Here is a 14,735-nt window from a genome sequence, read left to right on the forward strand (position 1 = left end):
CATAACTCTTTTAAATTACTGCTTTTCATTCATAGCTCATAAAAAGCACATATATTTTTTTAACGTTTTACAAGTGTTTGAAAACAGAACTGTTAAAACTGACAATTACAAAATTTAAAGAGTTATCGCTTAGCCCTCACCTATTCCCTTTATTCAACAGTCATTATTCATATTGCATATCTGCATATTGCAATATTGCATATTGCGTATGACTAGTTGAATTGCGAAAATAGCGAATGTGTTAAAAATCCAAAATCTAAAAAAAATGAAAATGAAGAATAAAGCGCGAGTTGTTAGCAATGCAATGAATGCTGTGTCTCATTTTATTAATTAGCAAATTTTCAATTGTCTAATTCTATCATATGAGATCGAAACACACAATATGAGAAAGAACTGCATTGTACCATATTTATTCAGGTGGTCGTGTTGAAAGGTCAGTTATGATGATCGATGAATCCTGTTATGGACAGCGGCCAAAGACAGTGTATGGTATTGATACAGGGAGAAGTTGCAATCATCTTAAAATATGCCAATCGTAAGTAACACATAATCATTATCCATTGGATGAAAAATGATTGATTTGAGCGCCAATGATACATTTTGTGTAGATGTAATAAATTTTAAGCATGGTATCGTTGATGCATTATAACCATTTTCCTATATTTTTTAGGCTATATTTATATTCGGCAATGTTGAAAAAATCCTTTTATCACCAGAGTTTGTAATGTTAAACACGCCGTGACATCTTTTTCACAGTGAAACTCCGACATGGAATGCGTCCCCTCTGAAATTCACCTTACACAATATTTTTTTTAGATCATGTCAAACAGCTTTGATCACCTTGTTGAACGAGTAGCTGAATTTACTTGATTTTATTCTTGAATCATGAATGTAATATCAATCTGTTCAATTAAAAAGTATCAACAACAAAAAAGTATATTTGTAATAATTCAAAATATTCAAACCAAACCAAGCCAATGTGTATTTGACTATTATCAAAGCTACCACAATAAACAAATTTAATTAACATAAAGATTACAATTGTGTTCCTCTAGAAAAAATTGGAAAAGTTTTGAACCTTGATATAAATCCTCCTTTTCTCGAGCCTGGTGATTATCATCATGTCTTATCATTCACCCGACACTATGGAACGCCAACACTGTCTTATTATGCCCATTTTTCATTATATGTTGTGCATTTACCTTTATATGATGTGCATTTACCTTTATATGATGTGCACTTGTCATCATATGATGTGCAAAATAAAGGCAACAGTAGTATACCGCTGTTCAAAACTTATAAATCCATGGACAAAAAACAAAATCGGGGTAACAAACCCAAACCGAGCGAAACGCATTAAATATAAGAGGAGAACAACGACACAACACCGAAACGCAACACACACAGAAACTGATCAATCATTAGACAAAACACCACGAGAATAACAAATATAACATGAAAACCAAATACATGAATTTGGGATAGACAAGTACCGTGCCACGTCTTATCTCAATATCTCAAAAATAAGAGAAAACACAAACGACTCAACGTTAAAATGCAACACACAGAGAAACGAACAATAATATAACAATGACCATCGTCCTGACTTGGTACAGGACACTTTTAAAGGGGAATAAAAGTGGTGGGTTAAACCTGGTTTTATGGCATGCCAAACCTCGCACTTTAATGGCAAAGTTAAATATAATATTGAAATGACAACATAATATTACAGGACTACAATACAAACACCTTTATATGATGTGCAAACACCTTTATATGATGTCCAAATATCCTTATATGATGTGCAAACATCCTTATATGATGCGCAAACATCGTTATATGATGTGCAAACATCCTTATATGATGTGCAAATATACTTATATGATGTGCAAATATACTTATATGATGTGCAAATGTACTTATATGATGTGCAAACATTCTTATATGATGTGAAAATATACATTTATTATGTTGAAAGATCCTTATATGATGTGTAAATATACTTATATGCTGTGCAAATATACTTATATGCTGTGCAAATATACTTATATGATATGTACATATCATTATATGATGTGCAGTTTCCCTTATATTATGTGCAAACATCTTTATATGATGTGCTTGTGTCATTATATTATGTGCTTGTAATCTTATATTATGTGGTTTTATTTACTTCATTATATGATGTCGAAACGTCATTATATTATGTGCTTTCATCGTTGTTATGGTCAATGAACATGATTACGATTAGAATGATTACTGTCTACGTCATAACTGATTCCGATCTGCTTCTGCGGAGTAACCGTAACCACAGGCACTTGTCTCAGAAATAAATTTCCTATATACCTTATTATAACACAAGGTACTTAATTTGCATTTTAGAAAAATGTTGGGTGGTGACGAAGTTCCGTTATATGCCGCTTTATAGGCTGTTAATCCTACTAAAGCTTGTTTTATCGTAAATCTCAATTGATTTATCTTAACAATGGTGTATAACATGCCTATATTTATTGTCGGAATCATCCGTAGCAATCCTACCAAAGTATGTCAATCGTTATAATTTTGCAAACCGCTGAAGAATTGGCAATAAACGCGTCATGCTCCTTGTATATCTCGGTTTCAGATTGGTCAATTCTATGGGAAAGTCTAAATGATTCTCGGAGATACTGATCTTGTTTCATTTCATACGTAAAGTCAAGAGAGAGTCTGAAAGACATTGACGTCATGGGAAAATTTGTAACTTATTAGACATTACCCATATCCTCATTGTTTAATATCTTCTAGCATTCAGTCCATGTTAAGTTATGGGGAGAAAACTCTGCAATGTGAAACCGAATACTAGATGATAGCAAACATATAGACAAGGGTTTGGGAGGGGGGTTACTTCTTTAAAAATACAAATAACACCCAGCTTAGACTAGCAAAAGAATATCTTTTGAAATACCACCAATATGGAAAATGGTTAACACTATTGTCGAACCGTATTCTTACGGCCAACTACCGTAAACGTGGATATTGAAAGAATGACCATTTTACTATGGTCACATGTACATGTACTTCCGCTAGGTAAATTGACCAATGAGGCTATACCCATATCCTCATTGTTTAATATCTTCTAGCATTCAGTCCATGTTAAGTTATTGGGAGAAAACTCTGCAATTTACAAAATCATACGTGGTAACTCACACAAGAGTTAGAAAAATACTTCGCAATCACATAAATAATAACACTTTTATTCCCAATACTCAAAACAAAAAATCTTTATGAACTTAAATCTTTTAATTGCCATCAATTACAAGACCAACATTAAGTTCAACATATATAAGCATTAATTCTATAAATCATAGGTACACAACAAAATACAAATTGTATGAAATCCTAACCTATTACCATTAAGATTGTCATTTAAAAAACCCTTTTTAGCCCGGAAAAATCTGCCTTCTCTCTATATTGTAGTTCAATATTTTCGGCTTGGCTAACAGACGCCGCAAGATTCGAAGCCACAATTTCAGAATCAATCAGTGTATTTACACGACCATAATATTCCGCACTTGCCTTACCGAACCACCCAACGTGATTCATCACCTCGTCAACATTGCTAGCTGAGTCAGACAAAGCCATAGTAACAGTACAACCAGACCGGAAACTATGAGGCGTTTCCCCTTCATATATACCCAGAGTCGACAGATAGTATCGTAATCTCTCATATACCACAGAATAACTAACTGGTTTCTCCAACACCCTACCACTTTCTGAAACTACCCTAAACAAGTAGCCTTTTGTCAAATCCACATTACACGAGTGGGCAAATTGAACAAAATCCAACAATCCTTTTACCGGGCAAACTACATTGTCATCGCATCTCTTGATGACGAACGAGTTACTTCTACCCTTTTTACCTCGGAGAGTTTTACCAAACGTATGCTGGAAAACAAACCTTGAAGTCTTTAAGAAACTTCACCTCTTGTGCAACAACTATAGAGAGATCACTTGCTCTATCGCCAGCAAAATACTGCAACTTAAACCAAGCTTGATCTCTGTAAAGGACAAATTTTTCCTTAAGCTTAGAACCGTCTTTTTGAAGTTCCCGAGAAATAAAAGCTCTAATAGATCTAATCTTTGTCAAAAATATAGGCTTCGCCTGTTTGGGTAGAATATGCGCCTTAGCTTGTTCAACTTGCACCAATTTTAGATACTCTTTGATTACAGGCGAAACTGCCGGATTTCCTTTTCTTTCCACATCACACCAAGTTCTACCCAACCCTTTATCATCAAATAAATTTACCAATTGGTTAATGAGACCTTCTACTGTTGCCGAAGCTAATCAAACATACCCTTTAATCCCAAATATTGACAGTTAATATCATGGACAGTAGTTTTTCCAAACTTATCCTTCCAAACCAAAAAAATTCTTACATCATTTGGTCCACATGTCGCTAGCGAAGGCTTTTTAGGTGATTTTTCAAGAAAACAAAGAAAAGTTTCAAACAAACTGTTCTTTCTTTTATAGTCGGAAGAAGAAGTCATCCTTTCATCCAAATCTGTTGTCCGATCATTTATTGCTTGCCAGTCTATAATAATGTCAGCACCCTACAACATACCATTGGAATATTTACTATATATAAAACAGTAGATACTCTAGCTTCGTGAAAATAAGATCCTAAATGCAAACAATGACCACCTTAATCCCACTTTATCTAGAATAAAGCCACGTTTTGATGGCGTCTTGACTACACCTTTGTCACCTTTCATACCAAGGCATACCGATTCCACGGAGTAATATTTCAAAATTGGCCACCATATCGGTAAAGGTCGCATTTCGGGGACAATAATTATACAAGAAATGCCCTGCTCTCGCAACAGACTCAATACTGGAAATACAAGTACGAAAGGTGGGTAAACATACGGATCTTGCTCACTCCTCAGGTTCTGTGAGAACAAATTATTTCCTGCGGAACATGGGGTAGGCCATGGCGTAAAATGTTTCAGTGGAACACCTGTAGATGACTTCATGACATTAGAATCCAAAAACATTAGGTCAACTGAATGGGGACCATACAAAGACTCTACCAGTAACCATAACTCCTCACTTAACATTGAATCCGCGGTATTAGTTAATCTTGATGGGGCATCCGCTTCGTTTAATCATGAAGGGACATATTTCAAATGTAAATCAATGTTAAAAGTTGACACATGGCTAAATATTTCTTTCATGATGCAACCTAAAGCTCTAGACTTGCAACCTTGGTTTTCCCATGCCGCTATAACAGCCATGTTGTCTGTAAACAAATCTACCCTACAATCTTGCAAAGAACTGTCTAAAGACTGTAACGACTTAAGGACAGCATCAGCCTCTTTCTCATGAATTGGCCTACAGTCATTTGTATCCCAATAGTCTCCCAATGTCATTGTACTCGCCTCAAGCTTCACTGAAGCGCCATACCTGAAACCAGAGGAATCAGTCGACAACTCAATCACCTTGTAAAATTCAGACCTCCATTTGGAATATCCAGTCCAAGTATCAAGAAAACGCCAATGCATTAGTTCATCCCTCAAAGGTCCTAATACCTTAACCTTTCTACTGTTTTTAACACAAGTAGATGTTGCAGCATTCACTTCCCAACAAAACAATTTGCACCCTGGAACAGCCAATGTCAAAACATTCATTTACCACAAAATCTTTGCAGTGTCCTCAAGTCAACCTCATCCATTAAAAGTATAGATTTCCTCAAATCAATAAATTTCAGTTATTAATCATCAGGAAGTATGTACGCCTGTTTAACAGAGTCAACTAAAAAACCAAGAAATTTCTTACATGTGCCAGGTATCAGTGAACATTTACTAAGAGACAGTGTATAACCTAGCCTTGTCAGCAACTGCAACGCCATATAGGTTATTTTACTTGCTTCAAGCATAGCATCATCGCTATTCTTACTTCCACCTGTAACAACAAACCTATCGTCGATATACAATGTATTTATGACGTCTAGCTGTCTTAAATAAGAGGTCACGCAAATTCCTATCGATTGGTAAATAAACGGCGACGCTTTCCATCCAAACGGTAGAGTAGTATATGTCATATAAAAACCACCAAATTGAATACCAAAATATGTCTGAGATGATTCTTGCAAATTGACATGGTCATAGCCTGACTTTTCATCACATGTTATCATCAAAGCATTCTCTTGAACCAACCTATGAACATTTTTCAAATTCTCCAAATGAAAAGGTAAATCTTTGACCCATAAATTAAGATATCTTTCGTCATGGCATAACCGTGGTTCACTTGGTTCTACAGTTAACGGCATAATAACTTTAGGGGGTTGACATTCACCTACCCTTCCCAAAAGTTTGATGCACCCAGTTGAAATTCTCTCGCACAATTCTTTTGATATAAAAGCAGAGTATTTTTTACAAATAGCTGCATTCTGAAAATAATTTCTAGGGGGTATTTCAGAGTCATAATTTCTTCCCTTAAAGTTTCCCTTAAAACGTCGAAAAAACTCTGCAACATCAACTCCATCTTCAAGCCATTTCACCACGTCTTGATGTGCATTTTCATCAATAATAAGCCTCCATTCTGATACACAATTATGTAACTGTCCAGAGACAAATTTATCAGGGTCACGTAATTGTAAAGAGTCTATATCAAACAAAACATTATCATGATAGACCTCTTCCGCACGTGGACTGAGGTTTGTAAGTGAAGGAACTCTGCCTTTAATTGTTAGCCATGCTGGTTTTTCCCTTACTGTTACATTCAAAGGATCAAATCCACTTTCTAACTCCCACTCTGGGATTTGTACAAAAGAATCCCCAATAGTTGTATCCGTAGTTCCCTGTAGATAACAAAGAAACTACTTTGATTTAAATGAAAACCAGCATAAATTACACTCAAAGGAAGAATTCCTTCACCTGCAACCCGCGTGGAAAAACCACTAGGGGATCAGTGCCCCTTGGACTGTAGACAAAGAAATTCTCAAATTACCATACAGTAGCATGTTTGGTTTGAAAACCAAATAGCAAATAAATAGAATAAAAACACTATGCAAATAATTCTGCTACATTATTTTGTTTTATTACAAAAGATAAATAGTTATCAACAAATTAAATTTATCATTCATTTTCCTTTGGCCGCTTTCATCTTTTTTACAGTCCTTTATCTGATGTGTAGTACTTTCACAAAAGTGACAAGCGCCTCTAGGACGGAATCCAAACCTAGCCCCCATGGGCCTTGTATTCCTGTAACCCCCCGCTGTAAAATTACCATACGGTTGCGCACCTTGAGGTAGATAATTTGGCTGATACATGGAATACATAAGCGGGTTTGGGAATTGTGGGTACAAATTACTCAAAGGGGATTCCTCCCGCTTTGGAGCATTATCACTACCCTGAACAGTGGTACCATCATTTTTGTTCTCCGATTGTTTCTCTTTCAAACATTTAGAAATAGCCTTCGTTATCGTATCAACGGCTTTCCCACCTAAAACTGATAGGCACAAACTAGAAATATCCAGTTTGGAGTAGTGCCTGTTTGCCTGCCTAGCCAGCTCTTCATAAACGTCCGCATCATCATGATCTAATTTTTTGGAAAATTTTGCAAGTTCATCTAACGTTAACAGAATTAGAGAGTCGCTTGGACTCTGCTGCAAGCATAATGTCCTCACCTTGTCCTTCAGCTCTGTTATTATTTCAACTTTGGTCTTTTTTCCCCAAGGAAGCTATCCTATCCTCTAAGCTATCACTCTCAGTGGACACGTCGGGTTTTCCTTTTCCAGCCTTTGGTTGAGTGTCCATATCAGAAGTACTTTGTATTGGAGCCTATAAAACATTCATGTAAAAAACCATTTGAATAATGAAAACATTATATTTCAATAAAAATTACATATATTCTATTTCAAGCTCAAAATGTTTATTCATTTTATTCTAATAAGCATGAATAAAGTCAATATAATAGCATATGAGTTGGGTAGCTTTATTTATCACCTTTATTATTGTTTCCTGTGTAACAGTACACGTGACCTTTTGTAGATTCATTCTTATTCAACCATTAAATTAATCTTCGTGTATTGATTAGTAATTAATTTCAGCTGTGTGTTTCTAAAATGTCATAAATACTTTAGTTTTATATTTAATAATGCAAATACATAAAGTGAAAATCTGGAAAAAACTATTACAAAGCATCGTATTGATCTATTTTTTTTTTTTTTTTTTAAATATAAATAAACACGAATGATTACAGCCAATTTCCCAATGCATGCAAATCAAAACCTTGGTTAGCTTGTTCGCCTTGTTTTTATATTGTACAATCTTAACCCTTTCACGTTCCGCCAAATTGGACGTAAACTTATGGAAAGACACTATCAAAGTTCAATCGCATATAGCATTCGCACTGAGGCTTACATAAAGGTCGTTTTAGGTCCATTTGAGAGATAATTGATAAAATATTTCAAAAAATATAATATATCAGAAATTTTGTCTTTTGAAGTCACGTGTTATCTGTCCAAAAGTCACGTGACTTGCGAAAAAAAAGTAAAAAAATACAAAAGTCTTCCGAAAAAGGTCGTGTTGAAACTTTTATAAGGGCTAATAGGATAAAGTTTTAGTGTCAAAGCAATGTCCTAAGTCTGATAGACACAGGAAAGTTACCATTATGGTATTGTTGGAGGAAATACGTGCTATATGCCCCCCAAACGTTGATGCCCGCAACATACAAAATAACGGTTTTCAGCCGTTTTTTCGTCAAAAATCTTATACTTGACACAAATGTTAGCTTAAATTATGTTTTTCCAAGCAGCACATAGAATTTTGACATTGAAAGTAAAGATTCAATGAATGACCAATAATTACTTTGGTGTTTTGGGCCTATGATGTTTTAGTTTAAGGGGGGGGGGTGTGCAATTAGGACACACATTCTTTAAAAAACATACAAACATTGTTTTTAAGTTGACTTTTGTATGAATTCATGACCCTCTTTTTGAAATTGAAAGTAAAGTTAAGTTAAGTTTCATTTAATATAGGAAATTATTTTTTCACCTCCGGCTTTGAGGTTTGAACATGCAATCTTCCTGCTGTGGGCTAGTGCAGCTTCCCACTGAACCACGGGAGTTCCAGTTTAAAATGATGAAATTTTAATACTTAGCTCTTTCATAAAGCAACGAAGTGAAAGTAATCAAATAATCAGCCTGTTTACTGTTTTCGTTTTGAAATTAAGTCTCGATTTAACATAGAATTGTTGTAAAACCCATTATTTTGAGCAAATATAGGATGATATCATACTTTAGTCTGCCATTTTTTTCTAGACGTTTACCGGTTTCTTTATTTGAACAAAAGTGTTTTCGACATTTCCATAACCAGGCACTTCAGAAACAATGTTCTGTTACATCTATTTCAACTTCGAAAAAAATAAATTCATGACTTTTTGTCTTTTTTGTCTTTTTTTCAATTAATTTGGAAAGAAATGACCACAAATTGAGAGTGCATTTCAAGTAAATGATTGCGTTGGTACACTTTCAATCACTTTTTTCACTTAAGTACACGTTTTAATCATACTTTGAATAGTTTCCCTCAAAAATACACGGCGAAGTTGATAAAAAAAGTCATATTGCCACTAAAATCAACAGTTTATTTTCCCATACTCGACGGAAATATTAAGTTCAAATTAAAAAAAAAACACGGTTTTTACAGGAGAAAACGATGTCCGTTAGGGCCGATTTGATACCAAACCGTACTCGGAAGAAGTTTAAGGCACCACTAATCACACAGCTGTGATATAGGGGATTGATTTGAGCCATCAACAACTTCTGTACGTCAACAAATGTCAAAGATTCAATACTTTGAGCAAGTTAGTTACCCAAAAATATAGCCCATCGGTACCAGAGTACCGATGGGAACAGGAAGGGGTTAAGGATAACACCCAATTAAATTCAAATATGATATATACGATTAAACTATGCCTGTATATATTGTTTAAAGATGCGAATCTTATTTACAAAGCTTGTATAAACAATTATACACGCAAAGCAAGCAAGCCAAACAAAGTCCTGCTTCACATGCATTAGGAAATTAGCTGTAACCCGGGAATATAAAATGCAAGTAAAAAACCGCGCTGGGGAATATTAAATATAGAAAAAATAACTCACAGAGTCTCCTTCCGAAACCTGCAGATCTTGACCCTTCGGCTGTCCAAACTCATTTGCATATATAATCAGTGAGTGGAGGATCCACCTGGCCTCACCCACATCGTCATCACTTCTCCCAGACAACTGGCAAATTTCATCCAAGTCCTCCCCAGTAAGCACCTTTACATGTTGCGCTATCTCCTCCATGTTCAAATTTTCAGTTTTCAGCTCTTTATTCATTCTAGCTAATCCTTTTACTGATTCCGGCTGCCCTGGTCTTATGCGTTTGATTACTTGAACTAGTTTCATTCCCTTTAAACTATATCGCTTTTTTAGGACTGGTGGCAACAACATCTATAAATAAACAACCAAAAGAATTTATATAGTAAGTATCATCATTCTATTAACATTGCATACAGCTAATTTCACAATGTTTGCAGAGCAAAACTTTGGTTGGCATGCTTGCTTTTAAAAAACGTTTACTCAAGTTTTTGTAATTAAGATACAAATCTTCAAACAGTATATATGGTAAATATAGTATATTTAAATTTGATTAGAAGTTATTCAAATAACTATATATTATACAATATACCAACAAAGCAAGCAATCAAACCAAAGTCCCGCTCTACATGCATAAATAAACCAGCTCTAATATTGATTAATCAAACACGCACAACTGAAGAAATCAAACAGACCGCGTAAATAGAAAATAGAACGGTTAACAAATTGAACTAGATATAAACTAAACGGTTTTCGTAAAATAAAAACTACTTCTTTTCATATTTCTGTTCAAAAGTAGAACCCCGCTACATTAAATAACACGCATGGCTACTTGAATTATGCAGCATTAAATGTATTCTTACTATAATATAATAAAGTACCAACATATTACCATACTTTTCTGTTCACATATTTGCATGCTTCCCACGTGCAACCCGAGCGGTCAAACGTGGTCCTATCTTATTCTCGACATTCTAACATTTATTCACTAAATTCTGAAAAAACCGGCACGTACTCTTTCATTATATTCTAATAAAATAACACCAATATAAAAAAATATATAGCCACCAAGGCTCCTGACCACCAAGGTCATAACATATCTCATATTAGCCACCTAGGCTTTTGTCCACCAAGGTCTAATAAATCTCATTAATAGCCACCAAGTCTTATGACCACCAAGGTCTATGGCACCTAGGCATTTTTTTTTATTTATTTTTTTTAAATAAAAAAGATTTGTTACCTTTGTAAGTCTCAGTACGGCTGTCGTTCTCCAGTAGACACGTCTTTGAGGTTCGTACATGCAATCTTCCTGCTGTGGGCTAGTGCAGCTTCCCACTGAACCACGGGAGTTCCAGTTTAAAATGATGAAATTTTAATACTTAGCTCTTTCATAAAGCAACGAAGTGAAAGTAATCAAATAATCAGCCTGTTTACTGTTTTCGTTTTGAAATTAAGTCTCGATTTAACATAGAATTGTTGTAAAACCCATTATTTTGAGCAAATATAGGATGATATCATACTTTAGTCTGCCATTTTTTTCTAGACGTTTACCGGTTTCTTTATTTGAACAAAAGTGTTTTCGACATTTCCATAACCAGGCACTTCAGAAACAATGTTCTGTTACATCTATTTCAACTTCGAAAAAAAAAAATTCATGACTTTTTGTCTTTTTTGTCTTTTTTTCAATTAATTTGGAAAGAAATGACCACAAATTGAGAGTGCATTTCAAGTAAATGATTGCGTTGGTACACTTTCAATCACTTTTTTCACTTAAGTACAAGTTTTAATCATACTTTGAATAGTTTCCCTCAAAAATACACGGCGAAGTTGATAAAAAAAGTCATATTGCCACTAAAATCAACAGTTTATTTTCCCATACTCGACGGAAACATTAAGTTCAAATTAAAAAAAACAACACGGTTTTTACAGGAGAAAACGATGTCCGTTAGGGGCGATTTGATACCAAACCGTACTCGGAAGAAGTTTAAGGCACCACTAATCACACAGCTGTGATATAGGGGATTGATTTGAGCCATCAACAACTTCTGTACGTCAACAAATGTCAAAGATTCAATACTTTGCGCAAGTTGGTTACCCAAAAATATAGCCCATCGGTACCAGAGTACCGATGGGAACAGGAAGGGGTTAAGGATAACACCCAATTAAATTCAAATATGATATATACGATTAAACTATGCCTGTATATATTGTTTAAAGATGCGAATCTTATTTACAAAGCTTGTATAAACAATTATACACGCAAAGCAAGCAAGCCAAACAAAGTCCTGCTTCACATGCATTAGGAAATTAGCTGTAACCCGGGAATATAAAATGCAAGTAAAAAACCGCGCTGGGGAATATTAAATATAGAAAAAATAAATAACTCACAGGGTCTCCTTCCGAAACCTGCAGATCTTGACCCTTCGGCTGTCCAAACTCATTTGCATATATAATCAGTGAGTGGAGGATCCACCTGGCCTCACCCACATCGTCATCACTTCTCCCAGACAACTGGCAAATTTCATCCAAGTCCTCCCCAGTAAGCACCTTTACATGTTGCGCTATCTCCTCCATGTTCAAATTTTCAGTTTTCAGCTCTTTATTCATTCTAGCTAATCCTTTTACTGATTCCGGCTGCCCTGGTCTTATGCGTTTGATTACTTGAACTAGTTTCATTCCCTTTAAACTATATCGCTTTTTTAGGACTGGTGGCAACAACATCTATAAATAAACAACCAAAAGAATTTATATAGTAAGTATCATCATTCTATTAACATTGCATACAGCTAATTTCACAATGTTTGCAGAGCAAAACTTTGGTTGGCATGCTTGCTTTTAAAAAACGTTTACTCAAGTTTTTGTAATTAAGATACAAATCTTCAAACAGTATATATGGTAAATATATTATATTTAAATTTGATTAGAAGTTATTCAAATAACTATATATTATACAATATACCAACAAAGCAAGCAATCAAACCAAAGTCCCGCTCTACATGCATAAATAAACCAGCTCTAATATTGATTAATCAAACACGCACAACTGAAGAAATCAAACAGACCGCGTAAATAGAAAATAGAACGGTTAACAAATTGAACTAGATATAAACTAAACGGTTTTCGTAAAATAAAAACTACTTCTTTTCATATTTCTGTTCAAAAGTAGAACCCCGCTACATTAAATAACACGCATGGCTACTTGAATTATGCAGCATTAAATGTATTCTTACTATAATATAATAAAGTACCAACATATTACCATACTTTTCTGTTCACATATTTGCATGCTTCCCACGTGCAACCCGAGCGGTCAAACGTGGTCCTATCTTATTCTCGACATTCTAACATTTATTCACTAAATTCTGAAAAAACCGGCACGTACTCTTTCATTATATTCTAATAAAATAACACCAATATAAAAAAATATATAGCCACCAAGGCTCCTGACCACCAAGGTCATAACATATCTCATATTAGCCACCTAGGCTTTTGACCACCAAGGTCTAATAAATCTCATTAATAGCCACCAAGTCTTATGACCACCAAGGTCTATGGCACCTAGGCATTTTTTTTTATTTATTTTTTTTAAATAAAAAAGATTTGTTACCTTTGTAAGTCTCAGTACGGCTGTCGTTCTCCAGTAGACACGTCTTTGAGGTTCGTACATGCAATCTTCCTGATGTGGGCTAGTGCAGCTTCCCACTGAACCACGGGAGTTCCAGTTTAAAATGATGAAATTTTAATACTTAGCTCTTTCATAAAGCAACGAAGTGAAAGTAATCAAATAATCAGCCTGTTTACTGTTTTCGTTTTGAAATTAAGTCTCGATTTAACATAGAATTGTTGTAAAACCCATTATTTTGAGCAAATATAGGATGATATCATACTTTAGTCTGCCATTTTTTTCTAGACGTTTACCGGTTTCTTTATTTGAACAAAAGTGTTTTCGACATTTCCATAACCAGGCACTTCAGAAACAATGTTCTGTTACATCTATTTCAACTTCGAAAAAAAAAAATTCATGACTTTTTGTCTTTTTTGTCTTTTTTTCAATTAATTTGGAAAGAAATGACCACAAATTGAGAGTGCATTTCAAGTAAATGATTGCGTTGGTACACTTTCAATCACTTTTTTCACTTAAGTACAAGTTTTAATCATACTTTGAATAGTTTCCCTCAAAAATACACGGCGAAGTTGATAAAAAAAGTCATATTGCCACTAAAATCAACAGTTTATTTTCCCATACTCGACGGAAACATTAAGTTCAAATTAAAAAAAACAACACGGTTTTTACAGGAGAAAACGATGTCCGTTAGGGGCGATTTGATACCAAACCGTACTCGGAAGAAGTTTAAGGCACCACTAATCACACAGCTGTGATATAGGGGATTGATTTGAGCCATCAACAACTTCTGTACGTCAACAAATGTCAAAGATTCAATACTTTGCGCAAGTTAGTTACCCAAAAATATAGCCCATCGGTACCAGAGTACCGATGGGAACAGGAAGGGGTTAAGGATAACACCCAATTAAATTCAAATATGATATATACGATTAAACTATGCCTGTATATATTGTTTAAAGATGCGAATCTTATTTACAAAGCTTGTATAA

At 34.7% G+C, this 14,735-nt stretch overlaps 1 protein-coding gene and 1 pseudogene across 1 annotated transcript; both read right to left on the reverse strand.

Annotated features, from left to right (window-relative positions):
• Nucleotides 1-3,405: 3,405 nt before the first annotated feature.
• On the reverse strand, nucleotides 3,406-13,002 carry LOC134686466 (uncharacterized; annotated as a pseudogene).
• On the reverse strand, nucleotides 7,663-10,530 carry LOC134686696 (uncharacterized). Its single transcript, XM_063546378.1, has 2 exons — nucleotides 10,143-10,530; nucleotides 7,663-7,821 (listed from the first exon to the last, which is right to left on the reverse strand). The coding sequence occupies exons 1-2, from the start codon at nucleotides 10,473-10,475 to the stop codon at nucleotides 7,693-7,695; spliced, it is 462 nt and encodes a 153-aa protein (XP_063402448.1). The 5' UTR covers nucleotides 10,476-10,530; the 3' UTR covers nucleotides 7,663-7,692.
• Nucleotides 13,003-14,735: the final 1,733 nt, after the last annotated feature.

Source organism: Mytilus trossulus, chromosome 10 (assembly GCF_036588685.1).
Source record: "Mytilus trossulus isolate FHL-02 chromosome 10, PNRI_Mtr1.1.1.hap1, whole genome shotgun sequence".
Lineage (NCBI taxonomy): Eukaryota > Metazoa > Mollusca > Bivalvia > Mytilida > Mytilidae > Mytilus > Mytilus trossulus.